Source organism: Natrix helvetica, assembly GCF_964273705.1.
Source record: "Natrix helvetica genome assembly, chromosome: 1".
Taxonomy (NCBI): Eukaryota; Metazoa; Chordata; class Lepidosauria; order Squamata; family Natricidae; genus Natrix; species Natrix helvetica.
This window is the reverse complement of record NC_138548.1, coordinates 233,016,293-233,038,024: the sequence shown is the minus strand read 5'-3', so window position 1 is coordinate 233,038,024 and position 21,732 is coordinate 233,016,293. Positions and strand designations below refer to the sequence as shown.

The 21,732-nt window shown below is 44.6% G+C and overlaps 1 protein-coding gene across 10 annotated transcripts in view; it reads right to left on the bottom strand.

Annotated features, from left to right (window-relative positions):
* Positions 1-257: 257 nt before the first annotated feature.
* AXIN2 (axin 2) overlaps positions 258-21,732 on the bottom strand; it is a 57,174-nt gene continuing 35,699 nt past the window's right edge. For all 10 annotated transcript variants that reach the window (XM_081938091.1, XM_081938084.1, XM_081938085.1 and 7 more), the window contains 7 exons: positions 19,807-19,947; positions 18,843-19,351; positions 18,404-18,595; positions 17,844-18,074; positions 16,781-16,876; positions 10,937-11,104; positions 258-1,285 (listed from right to left, as the gene is read on the bottom strand). In XM_081938091.1, coding sequence (XP_081794217.1) covers positions 1,159-1,285; positions 10,937-11,104; positions 16,781-16,876; positions 17,844-18,074; positions 18,404-18,595; positions 18,843-19,351; positions 19,807-19,947 — 1,464 coding nt within the window. In that variant the 3' untranslated portion in view covers positions 258-1,158. The remainder of the gene's footprint in view (positions 1,286-10,936; positions 11,105-16,780; positions 16,877-17,843; positions 18,075-18,403; positions 18,596-18,842; positions 19,352-19,806; positions 19,948-21,732) is intronic.

The following is a 21,732-nucleotide window of genomic DNA, read 5'->3' as shown; positions in this document are numbered from 1 at the left end:
CCACTCAGGGGATCGCCAATTAAATTGGGACTCTGGTTTCTAGAGTTTCCAAGCCACCAACTCTTTTGCTATGTTGGCTTCTGGGATTCTGGAAATTTTGGTAATCTCAGAGGGAATGGTTACTCTGCAGCATGATTAAACCCAAAATAGGAATGGGGAAAAGACGGTGAGGGAAAGAGTGTGAAGTTCTACGAAGTGCTCCTGATCTCCCAGAGCAGTGGTTCTCAATCTTTTCTTCACCAAGGACCTCTTTTGTGGCCATGGACCACCAAGACTTTAAAACTCAAGTTTTAAATCATAACATTTCTTCAAGCCTTCACAGAGCCCCCCTGGGATGACTTCGTAGCCCTCCAGGGATCTGTGGACCACAGGTTGAGAACCACTGTCTTAGAGATTGTTTTAGGCAATTGGGAATGTTTTCCCGGCACAAAAACTGGAGTATCGTTGATCAAAATATCCTTCTCTGTAGAATGGACTTATCTTTTCCTTTCTTATCCTCTTTCCACAGAAATTAAACCACTGAAGATTGTACAATTCCAGTTGGTCTTCTAAGGTGGCAGAAACAAATGCTCATTTCAGTAAAGGACACATTGATTTAGATTGTGGAAACAATGTAAAAAATAAAATATAAAACACCCCTTTTTCTTTACACCACATCCCCTCTTTTCTCCGTCTTTTAAAGCAGCATATCCATAAAATGGATTTAAAGGGGAAAAAACCCCTAGAATGTTCAATAAATATCAATAAGGATTATTATAAAGTAAGCTATGTACAGTTTTTAAATCATTAAGTACAGGATCGTTAGGAAGCCATATATTTCTATATGCAAGTCTCTCAGAACATCATCTGCATCTTCAAATCACCTAGAGCGACCATGTTTTTAATAAATAGTTCAATAGTTGTTAGCATCTTGGCATCCAGCTCAATAGACACATTTTATTTTTCTTCTTCTTTTTTTGCTAAGGCTGATTTGGCAAAGTCTTCATAGACCTCAGTGTGTGTGTGTTTCGTTGTTTTTTTTTTGTTGTTGTTGTTGCTTCTTCATGGGTTCAAACCTTCCTTCAAAAACTTTGCTCGGTGGTTTTATGTCCAAAGGTCAGCATCCGTAGCTTATATCTTCTTAAATATGCTCCCACGGGCTCTGTCCATCAGAACCAGTCAATCAATCCTCTCAACTTTTCCGAGAATTCTGCCTTCGTACATTGGTAGAATGGCATCATCTTCCCAGATTTCTTCGAAGACCGCCCCACAGTCAAACTCGTCGCTTGCTTTTTTGAAGTAATACCTGAAATCAGCAAGACCAAGATAGGCAAAATAAGTGGAGTGTATTTTGGAATCAATACATTTTTCATTGCAGCCAAAAACAGCCAACATTCCATATCTGGATTCCAAAAGGCAAATTCGGTTTTCCTTCCCTACTTCCAAATTCATATATTTCCAGATAGAGCAAACCAAGAAACAAAAACTCACGCTCAGCTGAGTCATGCGGTGTCCAAATTGAATCAAATAAATGAATTATTAAATAAATAGCTGTTACCCATCATCTACGTTAATTGAGGGTGGGACACGACCATCGTTTGGGGCTGGAATAACTTATATCATCCAGAGGTAAAAAGGTAGCATTTAAAATCTCTATCCAGTGATACGGGACTAAGGGACTAGTATTTACAGGGGGTCTGTACAGAATGGGGGGGCACCCAAGAGGTCAGATTTGAGGGGAGGGGGGAAGTCATCGATCATTACTTTTTTGTCTTCTACATTCAAAGGACTTTGAACCAATAGAGGTGATGATACAGTATCTTAGTAATTACTTGTGATTGCTTTTGGTATACTGAAAAATGTAGAATAAATATTACTTTGAACGGTAATGTCTTAGTTACAGTTTTAACTATGCATATAGTTTACAGCAAAGGCAAATGTTTAAAAGCATACATTATAGCAGACCCGGGCATTTTATAGTTCTCAGGCTACACCCAGCCCTTTCACTGTCCCTGTTCAGCCATGTGAGGTTAAAAGGAAATTTAAAAAAATCAAATAAGAAATTAAGTAAGTGTATGCCATGCATGCAATACAAACGCATTGGTTTAATTTTGAAGGCGATTGTTAATTTTTAAAAAAAAAATTACTATGTGCGTGTGTTTGTGCCTACGCACCTTCCCAGCCCTATTGGTTTCCCAGCCCTACACAAGAATCCTTGTTTTTCATGTGATCCTTTTGGAAAACTAAAGGCCTGCTCCGAGAAGTCACCCTTGAGTACTCAACGAGTCTGGTGCTAATTGCAATGCAAAGCCATTGCAAATGTCCATGGACCATTAATGCTGCTGAAAGCTTCTGGAGGCAGGGGTGGATAACCGCACAATAAATAGCTCCAAATTTCATCCACTAAAATGATTGTGGCACTGATTTATGGTCTACTTTGTCCTGCGCCTAGTAAATTTATCTTTGATGTGTGGTGCAATATGCACATCGGAATAAAGCTTGTGAACCTGAGCAGCCGTCACCAACTGGTGGTCTGTGGACCACTGGTGGTCCGCGAGAAAATTTTGGTGGTGCGCAAAAAAACTATTTGCATTTTTTATGTTGCACTAAATATTATTTATCTTTTTTTAAAAAAAATCATATTAGTGGTTCGCGAGATTTAAAATTATGAATTTAGTGGTCCCTGAGATCCTTAAGGTTGGTGACCCCTGAACCAGAGCATGGGTTGATCACCCCCGTGCGTTGGAGACATTGGCAAGGTTGATAGCAGAGTGCTGGATCGCCTAATTGTCAGTCACCCGAGCCCTCCCAGAAGCTGCTGACAAAGCTTGAAGCAGAGTTATCATTTTGCAGGTTTTAAAATACCCTGTTCTTTCAAAACACCACCCTCGTGTTTATTGTCCCTTCTCAGACTCAAAGTCTGGAACAAATGATCCAATATAGTCATCTCTTATTTTGGCATCATCCGAATCTATGGGCCTCAACCTCTAGACTTTTCAGTCCTATCCAATCTGGGATTTAAATTTCATACCTCGGGAAGTTGGAGAAGGCTAATTTAGGATATATCTATATGGAAATATAAACAGGAGGGCACATAAATATGAAGCACTACTGCAGCAGAGGTGGGGTCCTACCAGTTTGGATAAATTCAGCCAAACTGGTAGTGATTTGGCGGCCTGGGTCACTGGAACCGGCAGTGACCCAGGCCTGTCACGCCCCCAAACTGGTTCTCCTATGGGGCCGCCATCTTGATTTTCAGTTCTGTGCATGCGCAGAACAATTATAATTGCACAAATTTGTTTTTTCTCTTTTGTTAACGTTTTGCACATGCACAGACCTAGTTTTGTGCAAATGCGCACAAAAAACTTTTTTGCACACACTAAACCGGCAGTAATGCCGGGAGCAACTGCCGTTGTCACAGCGGTGTCATGTGACATACCGTGACCTTTCCCTCCCCCCTTCGCTAAACCACGCATGGGCATGGCCAGCATGTGATGCATCCAGCCTATGGGCTGTGAGTTTGACAGCCCAGCCCTACAGTAAAAAGAAGTCAGAACCTTCCCAGATGTTGCTGAGGCAAAAACGGACAGAAGCCCACACAATCAAGAGAAAGGGTTGCTGGGAGTTGTAGTCCAGCAATATCCGAATTATCCCTTTTCTTGCTTATGGGGAGAGTTAACATAGAAGAGCACTTTTTTTTAATTCCAAGGTGACTGCAACAGGACCTTGAATCAATCAGCCCTTCCATTAAGAAATGACTTCAATTTTCTGATTAATATCAATTGCAGACTTGCCATTTATCATCTGTGAATCAAGTATGACTAATTTTCATTTGTCCACCATCTCTGCTTAATGGGCAGCCCCCACAAGAATAATTCCCTACAGCAGCAAACCAGCTCTTGGACTCCAAGAAATATCATGGAACAACAGCTAAGAAAAAGTTCTTGGAAAAGAGAGAGAGAAAGTGAGAGAGAGAGAGAAAGAGGGAAGAAGGGAGGGAGGGAGAGAGGGAGGGAGAAGTACTCTGAATGGATCAGTAAGTTAAAAAAGAAAGGGGGGGGGGACACCCTTTGAAGTCATTCATAGGTATTGGCAGGAGTAGCAGAGTTTTTCTCCGCCAAGCATTTGATTTAAGGAAACAAAAATCTAAAACAAAACCAATTATTAATCTGTTCCTTAGAGCATCGCTCCTGCCGTTTAGAATCTTTCATTATAGTGCAAATACTTTTCATTTCCTTTTTGTTGCTCTTGGGAAGCCATTCAAGCCTCTGCCTGAAACAAGAGACCAATGCAGAATCCCCACTTTCAAAGCCACAGAGAGGTTGCCGCATTCATGTGCCCGATATTTCTTAGGAGCCCTTACTTACATAATGAGCAATCTTGGCTTGGGCGGGCAATATTTGACACCGAAAGGTCACGCAGCAGTGTCCCGCTCTCCCTTTCTTTGCCTTGGGAGCATAGATCACGAAGCCAGGGCTCACCCAGACAAAAAAAGACACCCCTTCCCCTCTTGTGTCAAACAGTAAGGACCCCTCTATTATCCTGAATTAGACCGTTCAGCTTCTTGATTAAAGGTTCCTTTTATCCTCCCGTCCAACTTACTGCCTCCTTCTCAGGCTGCTTAATTGCATATGCACCAAATGAAGGCCTTCCATTCAGAGAGTTAGCATTTCGGGAGCCTGCTTGTCTACTACTACATACACAGACAAGACACATGGCCCTCGGTGCTCCCAGGCTGGGCTGTCATCTTCCCTTAGCTGTCATCCTTCCCATCATCAGCAAGGGAGCTTTCTCTCCAGGTAGACACCCAAAGGAAGAAAGCAAACACTGCCGAACCCAAACAGCTCTCCAAGAATGGGTAGACAGATTGATCGATCAGCCGATCGACGTTACCACGGATAGTTTTATGGGCCATCCTAGAGGATGGAGAGGACACTTTGAATGTCTTCTTTGTCAAGAAGCTCCCTTCTTTTGGAATGGAGCTCAGGAACTTTGGATGGAAAGGAAAGACCATTGACTGTACCAACATAAGGTTTTTTTTTAATGAGGTTTGGATTATAAAGATAAGGGCAGTCCTTGAAGTATGACCACAATTGAACCCCAAATTTCTGTTGCTAAGCAAGGCCGTTGTGAAGTGAGTTTTGCCCCATTTTACGACCTTTCTTCTCACGGTTGTTAAGTGAGTCACTGCAGTAACAAAGTTGTTGAGTGAATCTGGCTTCCCCATGGACTTTAATTGTCAGAAGGTCACAAAAGGTGATCCCGAGACACTGCAAACCTCATAAATACAAGCCAGTTGCCAAGTAGTCAAATTTTGATCATGGGGATGCTACCGTGAGAGAAAATGTGAAAAAACATTCATAAATCGCTAAATGTCAATGGAGATTCTCAGTCATCCAGGTCATGGTTTTCCCACAAGTGCTTTTTCAAGAGGCAACTGGACTTCCTGGTTTTTTTTTTTCTTTGAAGACGTTTCGCTTCTCATCCAAGAAGCTTCTTCAGCTCTGAATTCAGCTCTTCTTCGGAGCTGAAGAAGCTTCTTGGATGAGAAGCGAAACGTCTTCCAAGAAAAACCAGAAGGTCCGGTGGCTTCTGGAAAAAAAAGCACCTTTGGGATGTTCATAAACCGCTTTTTTCATTGCTGTTGTAACTTTGAACAGTCGCAAAAACGGATGGCTGTAAGTCTGAGGACTCTCTGTAGTATGAGATCTCTTTGACTCAATGAGGAAACGGTTTAGTCCTTTTTTCCTCCCCTTTCGCTACTTCCAGATGATCCCAGGAATGTAACCAAATCCATTCATTTCAGTTAAGCCAGGACTGTCCCTCTGCAGAGCCCCCTTTCCTGACCCCAAACTGAAGTACAATGAGACTTCCTTCTAGAAATCCCGCAAGCCAGCAGGCGGGGGAGGGGAAGGCGGGAGGAAAGCCTTTGAATGAGGCACAAAAAGGACTTTTGCTCAGTTTTATCTCCTCCCTTCCAAGAGGATAAACAGCTGTAGCAATAACTTCCCCCTTGATCTCAGGCCCTGGCAGCGTTGACAAAATTCTTTGTTTGAACACCACATTTTATTTTCTTGGGGGCAGAAGGGGGGGGAACAAGACACAGTGTGATGTTTTCCATAACTGCAAGTTAATTTCTCACAGAGAAGGGCAAAAGGAGGGAGAGCGCAAAAGGAGGGAGGGAACCCAGACCAAATATCTTTCCCTCCAATATCTCTCCCTCACAATCTCTCAAAACCCATCGGGAGGTCCCGGTTTGCTCCCTGAAGAGGACTTCCCATTGAAAGGCCACTTTTGAAGCAACCTCTGCTTCTCCCCCCCCCTCCCCCTGTCCTAACTCCTACCCGTTCCTCACCCATTCCTCCTTTCTCCTGTATCTGGCAACCTTGCAGGCTGTAAAGCTGGGTTTCCTCCCTTTGCTCTTGCTGTGATACCCTACCTTCCCCGCTCAGGTTGTGTGTGTGTGAGTGTGTACGCAAATGTGTGAGAGTACAGGGGACAAACCTGAACTCTGTCCTTTCTCTTTAAGCCGCGTGGGTGCCCTAAATCCGCCCCGCAGAGCACCCTGTGCTGACTGAAAGCACCCAACAACAACAGCAGCAAAACCAAAAAAAACGAGGCACCTAGGTTGCAAACTGACTCATTCAATCAAGAATGTGGAGTGTCGGCCATTGATGCATGTCTTTGTGTCTTAAAATGAAAGGCACAGGCTTCAAAGACATGCTTATTAAGAGGGCCTTAGAACAAAATCAATGCCAGATGTGACCAGAGTGAGTAGCTACTCCTTCCCTAAGCAATCACTGCTATTCCGGGCAGTATGGTCCTCTTCCCTGAAGGTGACCTGCAGTTTCACTCAAAGTCCAGCCAAAAGGAGGACGGGGGGGGGGGGGAGAAAAAAAATCAAAGCTTAGATCAAAATGATTCCCTGGGGGTACAACACATTTAGATAATTAGTTTCACCTTGTGTCTGTGCAAGATAAACACACACACACACATACACACCAGATTTGGGACTATGTTTCTTCTGTACACAGATGTAACAAAATAAATTTAAAAAAAAAAATCATCTCGGTCCTGTTAGTATATAGGGTAGTCCTCAACATACAACCATAATTAAGCACAAAATTTCCATTATTAAGCAAGACAAGTGCGTTTTGCCCCCTTTTATACCTTTCTTGCCACCATTGTTAAATGAATCACTGCAGCTTTTCGGTTAGTAAATGGTTGTTAAGTGAATCTGGCTTCCCCATTGACTTTGCTTGTCAGAAGGTTGCAAAAGGCGATTACATGACCCCGGGACACTGCAGCCGTCCTAAACACATGCCGGTTGCCACGTGTCCGAATGTTGATCACGTGACCACGGGGATGCAGCAACAGTCGTAGGTGTGAAAAAATGGTCATAAGTCGCTTTTTTCAGTGCCGTTGTAATATTGGTCACTAAATGAATGGTTGAAAGTCAAGCCAATAATTACATCATGCCAAGGTTCAAGTTGCAATGCTCAAGGGAGTTTTTGAATTTAGGTGGAGGACTTTACGTGACATCCTATATTCCCCCTCCCCCCCCCCCGGTGTTGTCTAAAAACAAAGGACTTCCCAGTCTGCCACTATAGAAAGCACCATGATTAGGACTGTTAAACTTCAGAGCCTGCTGAGAACAAATCAGGGCTTGCATACAATATGTAGTAGGGCAGTGATGGCTAACCTTTTTGTCACCGCGTGCCCATAATGCAATGCACGTGAGACACCTCCCCGTGCCCTGCCCCCTGCGCATGCGCATGTGACCCCTTCCCCCTGTGCCTCATTTTGGGCCTAGTAGGCCTCCCTGCAGCCCCCTGCCCTCTGTGCATGCGTGCGTGACCGCCCCCCGCCTCCCCCACGCATGCGCAGGTGTCTCCCGCTTGTGCCTCGTCCCCTGCGCATGCATGGCATAGACTCAAAAATCAGCTGGCTGGCGGGAGGCGTGGGTGCATGCACAGTGGAGCTGACCTCTGATTGCCACCTGTGGCACATATGCACCACGGCAGTAGGGTTTGGAACCGTGGCCTTCCATGTGAGGTTTGAATGGGACTCACCACAGATTCAGCCAGGATGGCCAATTTTAAGGAAAATGGGAGTTGGTCTAATTGTATCTAGAAGGCCACAAATTCCCATCGTGGGAGGATATTCAATCTTCATATCTACACTAACAGGATGGTTATCACAAGTGTAAGCAAATCTCTACTCATCAGACTAGCCCATCCCGCTCTTGTTACAGGTAGTCCTCAACTTACAACTGTTCATTTAGTGACTAAAGTTACAGCATGCCTGAAAAAAGTGACTTGCGACCTTTTTTCACACTTACGACCGTTGCAGCATCCCCATGGTTAGGCGATCAACATCTGGATGCTTGGGAACTGGCTCATATTTATGACGGTTGCCGTATTCAGGGGCCATGTGACCCCCCTCCCCCCATTGTGCAGCCTTCTGGCAAGCAACCTCCACAGGGAAGCCAGGTTCACGTAACAACGGTGTTACTAACTTAACAATTGCAGTGATTCGCTTAACAATTGTGGCAAGGAAGGTTGTAAAATGGAGCAAAACTCACCTAACAGTTGTCTTGCTGAGCAATGGAAATTTTGGGCTCAATTGTGGTCGTAAGTCGAGGCCTATCTATACTGCCAACAGGCTGAAGATGGACTAAGCTACATCTTTAGCGTATGAGGCAGGGCTTCAGTGTGAATACAAAATTCAGAACAATATATGCACATAAAATCTATATATCCAGTTTTAGTCTCAACAAAGATTACAGACATTATAGATTATAGAGATACACTATATCTCTCAAAATTCCATCTAAGCCTCTGGAGTAAGCTGTCATCACCGCCCTAAAATAAGATTCTGAGACTCCAAATTATCCCAGTGTGAGGTTAGACAACAAGAGTTTTAACCACGCAAGTCCTTCTCAATTCCTTTAACCTCCATTCACCCAATACCATCCACATAGTTTGGTTCTAGTTAATTAAATCAGGGAACCCTTCATTTGAGGCTAGGATCAGGAAAGGAAGGGGAAACTCCCTGGCAGAGTTTCCATACTAGTGTTGCTTCCTACAAAGAAAAACCATAAGGAGTTCCTATCAGCCAACACACAATTCTGGTCATCAGCTACCCTTTGATCTGTAAAGATGGGCCTTAGGTATTTCAAGCATTTACATTCTAGTTTTGGTCAGGGCTAGGCAGCTAGTCAAAAGTACCTTAGGGTGTATCCTTTAAAAAGGCAGGTAGTCATAAAATAATAACCAAGCAACAGAGGAAATCTCTGTAAATGTCAGCTAACCCATCACAAAAAAGCTGTCCAAAAATGCAGGCAGATGAAAAAGTTGGTGCCAAAACAGTGAAGGACAAGCAAGTCTCTTTGGAGAGTAAGTTCCAAAAATACAGAGGTTCTTTCTCAAATCCCCATCATCTCTCCTACAAGGACAGAGAGACTAAAGTCTCCTCCAGGAGAGGACTTTGATGCCTATCCAGGCCCTGCCTTTAGAAAATAAATAAATGCTCTTATTTAGAATTTTTTTTTTAAAAAAAAAACCTTTTAAGGTGTAGACCTTCCAAAAATACCTGTGGAAGTTTTGTTTCCAATGTCAGTGCGAGCCTAGCAATAATATCAGGGTAATTTATGAGCTCAATCAATTATAGACTACATAAATTTAAACTTTTATTCCAGTGCTTCCTAAGTGGTTCTTTTTCACAAGAGACGCTTTGACTGGAATGATGTAAAAAAAAAGATTGGAAGATTTTCTTTCAGGGCGATAATGGAGGAGAGTAGCTGCAGCTGCCATGTTGTTAACTTTTGGGTTAGATTGTCACATTGTGAAATGAAGCCCCACGTGTTCCAATGGAGCAATAAAGCATTCTTCAAGATGTTCTCTACCGTCACCAGAGATAATAACTCATGCCTCAGTAACAGGGAGATGGGACAAGTTGATTCTCTGAATAGTTACATAGGAAGTCCTAAGATAGGTCATGAGCCCTAGGAGGACTTTAAAGTCAACCTCAAATAAGGAAGTAGACTGATAGATGAGTAAGAAAGTAGACAGGTATGGAGATCAAAAGATCCTGCTCATGTTATCTGTTGGGTAAATCTGCCCTCAGGACTTCACTAGATAATAACACTCTAATTTTGCAGATTATATTGGAATATCTACCCTCAAAAGGAGCCCTGACTCTTTCCTAACAGATGGCATTTGGGCAAATACTTCACTAAGTACAATAGTCAAAGTCAGTTAGCCATTGACATTCACAGATTAGGTTACAATATTTTGCACAACCAATTGGGACTTTGGTAACACTTGACTGTTTCGTGCAAAGCTAAATCAACCAATACCAAAGGGGGAAAAACACATTTTAGAGACCCTTCCCTTTATAAACAAGATGCAGGAATATATGTACTCATTTATAGCTATCAGATGCAGGTCCCAACAATTTTACTTCCATTAGTATCTCTGTAGTTGATGACTGCCCTGTTCCTTTTATTATTATTTTTTAGGGCCCAAAAGGCAAAATCAGAATAATCAGGTAAAGTGTAACCAAACTGATGAAAGAAAAGGAAACTTCTAAAGCAGCAGTGTATCATCGCAGAAAGGAAATAAGAACTTTGAAGAGACACCTATTATGCAAGTCTGTGGACTCATCAACTTGCAAAAGGCAAGCCAGCCGACAATCTCACATCTACTCACCAGATGAGATCTCAGTTCGGTTGCTGGAGCAACCGACCCACCTGCTGAGTACTATTGCTCGGTGGGTAAACATAAAGAAGTCAGAAAAACTTCATCTAGTGAACGAGTTGCAGCCAACCTTCAAAAGAGAACAATAAACCTTTCCTTGTGGGAGGCTGCTTACAAATACATCGTGGTTATTTTGGCAGTCAGTCTGTGCAAACACACACAAAAAAGAAGAAGAAAGAAACCACAAAGATGCTTACCTATAATTTCCCTTTTTGCTCAGCTGCTCTTTAAAGTGCCCAAGTGTCAGGCTTGGGGCCTTTAACAGCCTCCTGTAGGGAATTTCTTCTCCACAGAAAAAATAAGTGACAACCAACTCACTAGGCTGGGAGGAGTGAACAACAGGGAGTTTCTTTGGTTCTTTGTGACTGAAAGATAAAGAAGGGAGGAGAGAAAATAAGTATGGCTTCACAACATTTACAAAACATTTATGTCACACTCAGAGGCACAATTACACAAAGGCGTAGAGAGTCAACTAACCACATCAAGTAATTGAAAAATGGAGGAAAGCAAAGTTGGAGACTTATTTGTGCATTAAATACTGAAGAATTTGGGGTAGCCTTCCCCATAGCTGCTGTCAGACCTTGTGGGCTTCAACCACACTTGTTATTATTAACCCGCCCCTCAATTTGGAAGGCGATTCCAACTCATGGCCCATTAAATTGACAAGCATTGCTGCTGGATCATTTTTTTAAAAAAAAATAGGAATTTTGACTGTGGAATAAGGGTTAAAAATAAAGACCAAGGCATGTATTGTGCAAAGTTTTCAATGGAGATATACAGTTTTTAATTATCAGCTTACTAAGACTGGCCAACTAGTTATTGTACATATTTGAAGTCTAAATATTTTGGAAAGGGATTTGCTTAACAGGGCAATGATGTCTGCAACCCTTGAAGATTCAACAAGGCAACCCTACATTGGTTTCATGTCCAGATGAAGGGGGAACTCTAGGATTATCCCAACCCTCAATTATGGGATGGATTTGGGGCTGATTGCTCAGACCGTCTGGCAACTTTTCTGAGAAAGAACTTTCAGTTACACCAGGAGACGTATGAGTTGAACTCTATGTGGACTGATCACTGGAGCAGATCAAGTGATGTACAATAATACAACGACACTTGCATGGCTTCAGCCATGGCCCCGTTTTACAAATGGATTTGTTCAACTGGTTGGATACTTCGGTTGGTTTCCCCCATCCTTGGATCACCAAATTTCTTGTTGCTAACCGTTAATTAGAGAAGTGAAGGACAAATTGCACTCCTGAGTCTCCAAACAATCCTTAGACTAAAAATCTTTTTCAAGTGACAGTTCGGTCCTTGGCATTGAGGGTGCCAGGATGATGGGGATGTTAAATAAGAGATGTCAAAAAGAGAAAGGAACAAGGGTTCTGAAGAAAGAGACAGCAAACATTCAACAAAAGAATCCTGAAATGCGATGGAATTGGTAGGACCATTCACTGTTTGCTTAAGATCTACCTCAAGACCAAATGGTCCTTGACAGAAAAAACGGTTGTGGTTGGTTCTTTAAAAGAGCAGTGACAAATCCTGAGGCTGATTGAATTCATACATCACATTAAGCCATGGCTTGTTTTTGTAGTTTTTGGATTAATTTATACATCTTTGGGTTCCCACTCCAGGCTAGGCCATGATGGAAGAGGGGTTTATAAACCACAATGATCGGAGTCGAACTAACTAAATACCAAGTAAATAATAACTTTGTACAATATCTGAAACCAACTGGCACAACAGTTCTCAGTGACTGAAACATTTACATGTGGATTCAGAGAATAAATATTGGTAAAGGAAATGTTCCACTGAGACTTCGGAGTAAAAAAAAAAACCCAGCTGCATCATATTATCTATAAATGTCTTGGCTAAGTACTATCTAGAAAGCTTTAGAATATTTATTTTTTTTCTTGTGTTAATTTGTTATTAAAAATCCTCAATAGATATTCATGAAGATTTTCTGGGGTCAAGCAGCCAAGCCCCATAAAACTACTGGGTTTTACATGATTTCTAACTGTCTTTATATATTAGGTTACTGAGTATACTATAGTCCCGTGATGGCGAACCTATGGCATGCGTGCCACAAGTGGCACGCGGAGCCATTAGTCAGGGCACGCGAGGCACTGCCCTGTCAGCTGGCCAGCGCACATGCGCGCGCTGGCCAGCTGAGTTCACCTTTTTAAAAGCTATTTTTCCCCTTCCCCAGGCTCCAGAGGCTTTATAGGAGCCTGGGAAGGGCGAAAAGAGCCTCCCCCACCCCCCCGGAGGCTTCAGGGACCGTCCCTGAAGCCTTCGGAACGCTTAAAACCACCCTCCGAGCAAACCGGAAGTGACTTCCGGGTTGCTCGGAGGGTCGTTTTAAGCGTTCCGAAGGCTTCAGGGACCGTCCGAGGCTTCCCTGATGCCTTCGGAGAGCTTAAAACCACCCTCCGAGCAACCTGGAAGTCACTTCCGGTTTGCTCGGAGGGTGGTTTTAAGCGCTCCGAAGGCTTCAGGGACCGTCCGAGGCTTCCCTAATGCCTTCGGAGCGCTTAAACCGACCCTCCAAGCAACACGAAAGTCACTTCCGGTTTGCTCGGAGGGTCGTTTTAAGTGTTCCGAAGGCTTCAGGGACCGTCCGAGGCTTCCCTGATGCCTTCGGAGCGCTTAAAACGACCCTCCGAGCAACCCGGAAGTCACTTCCGGTTTGATGGAGGGTGGTTTTAAGTGCTCCGAAGGCTTCAGGGAAGCCTCTGGACAGTCCCTGAAGCCTCCGGAGGGCCTCCAGGGGGTCGGGGGAGGCTCTTTTCGCCCTCCCCAGGCTCCTATAAAGCCCCTGGAGCATGGGGAGGGCAAAAAAAACATGTAAAAATGGGGGGGTCGCGCGTTTTGCACGCATGTGCACTGGGGGGGTCGTGCGTTGCATTATGGGTGCGGCACGCCCGCACTCGACCCCCCTGTGCTCTCCCCACATGTGGCACGCGAGCCAAAAAAGGTTCGCCATCACTGCTATAGTCAGTGACTTAATAGGCTTCAAATTCTACTTTAACAATGATTCTGCTGTCATGTACAATTTTTGCATTCCATATTAATTTTATGAAAATATTAGGTGAATTGTTACATGATCCTACACTAAGATTTCCTTAAGCTATGGCTTGAATAAGCTCAAACAAACCTGAATAAGTCTTTCAGAGATACAAAATAATCATGGCTTATTTGACCATGACCACTCTCTGATTTGTCTTTTTTTTTTTTTAAGTTGGTCTTGTTTTACAATTCTGCGAACCTACTAGGTAAATGGGGGGAGTCCCCAAACAATCCAATAATAAGCCAGGAACCAATAGCAAATCAAGGTTTTTCCTGCACACATTTAGTCAGAGCCACAATCTCTACAACAACAAACCATGATTTCAAACTATAGATTACAAATAAATCATGACTCTTTTGCAAAAGTGAGTTATCCTTTTCAAGACCAAGATGAAGAGGCTTAATCTCTCCTAGACCTACTATACTTCTGATTGGGTTTCAATATGATAGCCCATTATATACTTTTGGACTCAATGCAAGAGTTGGGGATGGAAAACATACTTTTGCAGTGCTTCTACTTCCTCTGCTACAGTGGCCAAATTATTCAGTATCTACGTGAAACCATTAGTGAGATCATATGTCACCTGGAGTGAAATATTACCATTGTATACAGCATATCCATCCCAGGCTGAGCCAGAAATTCTGCAGAAGCCCTGGCCCAAGGCTTAGAGGTTGTGAGGGCCTTGGTGAGTCAAAACAATCGTAAATTAAATCCCTACAAGTTAGTATTGCTCTGTGTCTGTGATAGGTCTGGCCTTATCCAAGTTCCAAGTTCAGATCCAGAGGGAGTTATATTCCCCTAATAGAGGAGATCTACAATTAAGGGGGCTTACAGGAAAGTGGCATGTGCAAGGTATGGCTTTTGCTTACCTCTTGTTAGTGTGTCAAGTACAGGCCTATCTGGACCCGGAATCTCTTGACTCAGGACATTCTGTGTGGGTCTGCCTCTGAAGATATCTCAGGCTTGGGTGCTACAGTTGTCCCAAAGTCCAGCAGCCTACCTGCTAACCATCAATATGGTCGTGATAACCTCAATGCTGCAGGTGTCACGCTGGTTGCTGATTTGCTTTCGATTCCAAGCAACCTACGGGGATATCCCTTGACTTGCCAACGGTCCCTATTCCACATTAGGTTTGGGGGGTGGGGGGTCAACAATATGCTTTCTCAGTGGCGATTCCTGAAACATCTCACTTTGGAAAACTTCATACAGTTCGGCTGTTCTCCAGAGCTTCTGGGTGTTCATGGTGTGTAGGCTGCCTAATTAAAAATGTGATTGATTCATCTTCAGATTGTTTAAAGTACTTCATTCTCATCATCTTGGACCATTCGCCAGAGTGCCTGGAACTAAGCAGAGATGCCCCTAGATTTACCCCACTGATTTACTTATCCCCTGTTCTCCACAGGCTTTGTGTGTGGTGTGTGTGTGTGTGTGTGTGTGTGTGTGTGTGTCAGTGGACAAAGGTAGCAGTAAAGGGAAGAAATGAAAGGATCAACATTGTCTAAAGTTCCAGGATGGGACAAAAAAAGCAGTTCTTTGTTTAATGGATGGCCCTATGGACATTTCACAGCTACTTAGGTTTTTTGATAACACTATATCAGTGATGGTGAACCTTTTCGGCACTGAGTGCCCAAACCGAAACACACGTGCATGTGCATGCATGTATGCATGTCGGAGAGCTGGAAAACCAAAGACCAGCTGGCTGGCGCGTGCATGCCTGGGCTTTTGGGGGGCATTTTCCAGGCCGTTTTCAGACCTACTTTGCGCCATTTTCAGCCTGGTTTTGGCCCCAAAACAGCCTGAAATGCCCTCCAAAAATGGCCTCAAAACAGCCAAAATTGTCCTATTTGGGGGGCATTTTTTGGGCTGCTTCCTGGTACATATGTGCTCCAGAAACCAGAAGAGCAGCTGGCGAGGGTGCGTGTGCCCACAGAGAGGGCCTTGCGTGCCACCTCTGGCACGTGTGCGATAGGTTTGTCATCATGGCACTGTAGTATCTCTCTGAGCTTCCACAATAATTTGCAATGTCTATTTCACAGGGCAGGGGAAGTCTAAGGTCCGTACTCTAACTTTCACATATGTATGTGCCATCAAACCATTCTCAACTCTAGTGGCAGCATAGATAGATTCTCTCCATAACATTCCATTCCTAACCAGGCCTTTCAGATCTTCCAGTTCACCTACAATGCCAAGGAATGGGCATATATTCTATATATGCATTCCTTTACACCGAAGTAAATTTAGAAAGCCCTGACTTGTGTAGAACAGCACATCAAAAGCTGCCACTGTTTTTGTATGGGGGGGACGACAGAGATGCACCACATCTGTTTTGATACTTTGACACCACTGTCAAAGAGAAGAGAAAGCCAAGTTCTGGTTCCACTTTGGGAACCTCAAGAAGACAGAACCTGTTGCAGAAATAAGAGTCTTCCGTGGCATGGAGACAAGGCCATCTCTGAGACAAGCCAGACTTGGCACGTCTAAAGGTCACCAAAGGCTACTCTGCCATAATTTTCTCTTCCTAATTTGTTCCAAGTCTTTGTAGAGTGGTTTCAGGAAGCAAAAAAAGAAAAAAAAAAGCACTAGCACACAGACAGCTGGCTTAAGGTCAGCCAATTAAAAATGAAAAGGGATAGTCATGTGGCTAAGCTTGGACTTCAAACATTACTCATTGCTTAAGATGCAGCATCTAAGGAAGAAAACTTTAATTATTTAGACTCTAGCAGATTCCTTGTCAAAGAAGAACTATCCTGTAATTAGACTAATCCACCAATCTTTGTCCATTTAACTGGAATGCAAACAAAAAGGGGAGAATTAGAGAACCAAGATTTGAAAATGTTTGGTGTTCACTATAGGCCTTTAAAAAAGAAAAAATGCAAACTCCCTTGTAAATGCTCCACTTCCAAAGCAATAAAATTGGGTTTGGGGGAAAAAAAGGGAACCAGCAGCTCTTTACTGTTTATATTGCACTCACTCTTCTGATGTCGTGTTTGTCGTGCTGAAAGGGCCATTCCCTCCCGGTACTGAAGCCAAGTGGTTTCGATCTCTAAGCTGATTTGAAGTTGAACATCTGAAGGATTGGGAAATGGGAGAGGAAGGAGAAAGAGATACAGGAAAACCATTAATACCTTCTCCAGATCCCATTTGTGCACTCAAGACCAATGTGCTAAAACGAGCAAGGAAATATTACTCATGCTAGAGCCAAAAACATCTCAGCATCGTCCAAAGACAGGCGAAAGCTTGAATCCCCACCACTTAACTGGTTTCTGTTTCAGAAGCGTTCATTAAGGAAACCGAACAAACCAGGTTAAATTGGAAGTTTCATATTGCTTTGGCTAGAGAGATTATTACAATGTGTAAGGTGCATGCTGAATGATAAGACTGAGACGCAGACTGTTCCAAAACCTACGAATTGCTTGATAGTGACATGGGTGAAAAATTCAATTTCATAAATAAATAAGCCCACGCAACAGCTTGAGCAGCCAAAAACTAACTTATAAAATGGAGCCAGTTTCAACTTTTTTCTTTCACCTTTCAAAAGCACCTCAAAAGCAAAAGTGAAAAAGCTTTAGGTTGGTGGGGCCAAATATGGATCCTTATCTTTCAATCCAAGTTTTATTAGCCCCCCTCTCTATTTTTAACCAAGTTACAGATTTGGGGAATTGTATGTTACTCAGAGTCAGTTTGAACGGAATGGCTAAAAAACCCAGCAACCAATACACAAACAACCATAAACAAATTTAAATCTCTCCTGAGGAAAAAGGGGCTTTATGAATCTGACCTCCTATTTGCCATTGTTCTAGCTGATCACCCTTTAATCTGACTCTACATTTTGCAACACAATAGGGAATTTGAAAAAGATTCTGCTGGCCGATGCTTTTGTTAGGCAATCAATGGTTTTTACAGTCCTATTTCAGAATATTCCGCCTAGCCTGCCTTCAACAGGGACTGGATCGCTTTTAGCAGGCATCAACCCAGCAGCCCAGCAGGGAAGGTGGGCAGCTTCTGCTTTGACATCCCAATCTGTGGGAAGTTACCGTTGTTTCTGTGGCTTGGACACCTCGGCTAGCCTGCGGCAAGCTTCCTCCAGCTGGGCCAATGTGTTGGGTGGAGTCAGTGGAGGCATGGCGGGATCCTGGACAAAGGGGTGGGCAGGTTGCACAGCCCGTGGGTGGCTGCTGTTGCCCCACTGGTGGTGACGGGCCGGACGCTCCCCAGATGCACCTCTGGTGGAGTCAGCGTTGTAGGCCTTCTTCGTGCTTTGCGTGCTGGAAAAAGATAAGGGACCAAAGGGGCAAGGTTATAAAAGCTGAAATACGGGCCTTTCATAGCAGCTTCTGTTCTGTGTACGCTCGATGAGAAGAAAGACAAAAAAAAGAGAGAGAGAGAGAGAAAAGTCTGTCATAACATGAAAAGGGATTTTTTTTTGCCAAAAACATGACATTTTTGTGTTTTTTCTGGTTCCGTGGAACAGCTTTCATATTAAACCAGAGGAGCAAAAGAGCTTCATTTGTTTTTAGTGATTGTAAAAATAGACAGCTGTGTAATAGATAAATATTTACCAGGAGCAAGAGTGCTGCAGACAGCCGATATTTACCTATGGGGCTTGTGCTTAGATTGTCTTTCACTCTCCAACATCCACTGCCAGACATTCTGGGAGCGATCGGCTTCCCCACTGGGTAGCGGTATGCCTGGTGGGGCAGGGGGGCCACCTCCTTCTCCACCTGGCAGGACGAGGCCATCCTGGAGCTTACAGTTCCTTTTGGGAAGGGTCCCGGTTCTGCTGAGGCTTCCATCAGAGAGAGAGAACAACACTTAGTCTCTGGTGCCTAGTCATTACACAGCAAGAGTTCTGCTAAAACCTCAGGCCCCAGTTGGAGGGGATTCTCCTCCCTGGTTCCTTCTCCACTCTCCCCTCATCGCACCAACTCCCAGCAGTCCCTTTAGCTTTTAGACAAACAGGCACAATTCCACAAGTGTGGACCTATCCCAGCCACCCACAAGCCATTAGAACTCTTTCCCAAGAGGAAACTCACCTAAATGGCTCCAGCTGAGCGACAGGAAGGTCCGCCCCTTTCGCGTGTCCTCTACATTTTGGATAGCAATAATAATCAGTGCCCCCAGCACACAAGCATTGGACCCGCTGGGCTGCCTCAGCTTCTATCTGCTCTTTCGTTTTGGGAATGGTGTGGTGGTGGATGTAGTGATGGTGAACATGCTTGGTGGTCTGCTTGGTGACAAATCCTTTGCCGAGAAGAGCGCAAGCTGCGGGCATGGCGTTCTTGCCTGGGGTGGCTAGCAGGAACTTGCCCCCCGGGAGTCGGTCGGGGGAACGAGCACGAGGACTATGCCGCCCCATGCCGGGAGACTGACACCCGGGGGTCTTAAGCACGCGGGACAGGTGGTCGTCCAGAATGGCCTGAGGATCATCTTCATAGCTGCCGGTGGGAAGGAGCGTGAGTGGGTGCTGCTGATGTTGCACGGCTACAAGCTCTCGGTTGCCCTGGGCAGCGACAGGCGTGTCAGAGATCTCCTTTTCGTCATCCTTCAGGAAAAACATGAAGGACAATGACTCAATCAGCAGAGCTCAATGAGGAGTCCTCGTAAAGCTCTTCAGACATTATGCCTTCCTGCCCCTTGACAGATATCTGGGGCCAGTGCCTAGTTACATAGATGCTGACAGAATTTGAGGCATCCACGCACATAGACCCAAGAGACCTCAGCTGGCAGCAAACAGGCACAGCGGTATTGCTCTGGTTTCATTAGCTTGTGTGACTGCAGTGCCTCTCCACACCTGGCCCTCCTTCTTCACGGAAGGATGACCTGAGTTAAGATTCATTCATTCATTCATTCATTCACTCTCTCAATCCCCCTCTCTCTCATGCCTCTTTCTTCCTGCCCATCCTCTCGCCCACCCTCCTCTTCAGCAAAGGGGGGAGCCACCAGGCAGGAACCCATGCAAAGGGAGCGGGAGCGGGGGGGGGGTTGTCAGGTCCCTACCTCTGTGATTTGCTGCAGCCTCTCTTCCAAGCAATCCATGGTCTCTTGTTCTCGCTTGAGCTTTTCCAACCGAGAGATGAGATCGGCCGCGAAGGTGGCGGGTTCCACGGGGGTCATTTCCTTGGGGAGCCGGTGGGTTCTCTACACAGAGCGGGGACAGAGACAATAAGCCAAGTTTAGCAGGCAGCGCGGGCGAAAGCAGCTCAGTTCGGGGAGCAGGCTGGCTGGCTCCGTTCAGCTTGTTGTGTCTCCATGTTTGGATGAAAAGGCGACCGCAACTAGGCATGGTCTGCTTTGGATTTTTATGAGCAAGTGCTGTGGCCTCATGGAGTGACATCTTCCCCAATAGCGTTTGCCTTCGGCAGGAGCAGTTGGTCGCACTCCGAGGAACCCTGCTTGTTCTCTCTGTAGTACAACCAGCCCATCAGTAGCTACTCTGAAGTAGAAAATCTTCAAAGACTGTTGTCAAACATCAAATGGAAAACTCAGAGGCGGGAGGGGGGGAGAGAGAGAGAGAGAGACTTTAACTCAAGAAATAAAAGTGGAGTATAAACAGAAAGGAGTTGGAAATTAAAATAAAAATAAGACGGGGGAGAAAAAGGGAAGGGAGCGGGGGAGGAAGGGAGGGAGGGAGGGAGGGAAAGAAAAGGAGTCAAATGGTGGCAGATCAGAGAAGGGCTGGTAATTTATTTCCTGGCTACACACTGGGCACCTTTGAGGTAGTGTTGTCTCAACAGTGTCCTGGATCTTTCTCCCTCTCTCTCCCTCTGTTCTTCTCCCCCCCCCTCCCTGCCCTCCATCTCTTTGTACAGAAAATGAAGGAAGCTGCTACGGGCAAACGGAGCTACACTGCTGAGCCTGGCTGCCTCCAGCAGATCTATCAAGGGAAAACGCAGCACCTCCAAATCAAGGCTGGAATATGAAAAGGCAAGCAAAAATCTCTGCCGAAAGAAGCCAGGAAAGGCGGGGGGGGGGAAAGGCCCCCCTCCCACCCCATCTCTATTCTCCTCTCATCTCCCCCACAAGCACTCCCGTTTCTTGCCTTCTTCGCCCTCCAGTTCTGGATACACAAACATACACACAATACTTTTTTTTGTTCGGGGTGTTTTTTTGGAGGGTTTTTTTTTTAAAGGGGGTGGGGGGGAAGCTGAACTGCCAAGGCTTTCACAGGCTGCCCATGAGGTGAGGTTGGGCCTCTCTCTCTCTCTGGTAACCACTTAGCTTCAGAAATGATGTGAGGGGAGAAAAAGGCGACTCTGCAGGAAATTGTCACTCTTACACAAGCTGGCTCTATTCAGCTCCTTGATCAAAGCACTGCCTTACAGAGAAAGTCGATTTGCACGCCCCAGGACAAAATAATCTAATTTACAAGCAGAAGCTATAGAGAACTTTTTTTTTTAATGGCAGAAGCAGAAGAAAATACTATAAACAAACATACCAATAAATAAATACATGGGGACATGCAAACCCTAGACAAGGAAAATATTTGTAGTTCAGGGTTGAAATGGAGGTCCTTGGCGCTCCCGGAGCTTGGTTGTTTTCTTGCACACGTTTCATCACCCAACTAGATAACAGCATCAGTGCTACTGCCATAGACTAGACATTGATTGTAGACATAGATACTGGTGATCTTACCAGGTTTGACTAATGAGACATCTGCAAGTAAACAACCAAGCTCAGAGAGCACCAAAGACCCCAGAGAAGTGGTTCCCAACCTTTTTGGGGCCATGCCCCACCTGAGAATCTTTAAAATCCTGATGCTCTCCCCCCTCCTCCGTGACATATAATTCTTACTCTACTCAAAAAGTGAACTCTACTCACACGGAGGAAGCCTAAAAGGCTACTGAGTTGGTTTAAACAAGGTTCAAATTGCCCCCATTAAACATCAAATCGACCCCTTTTAGGAGTGGCCCCACGTTGGGAACC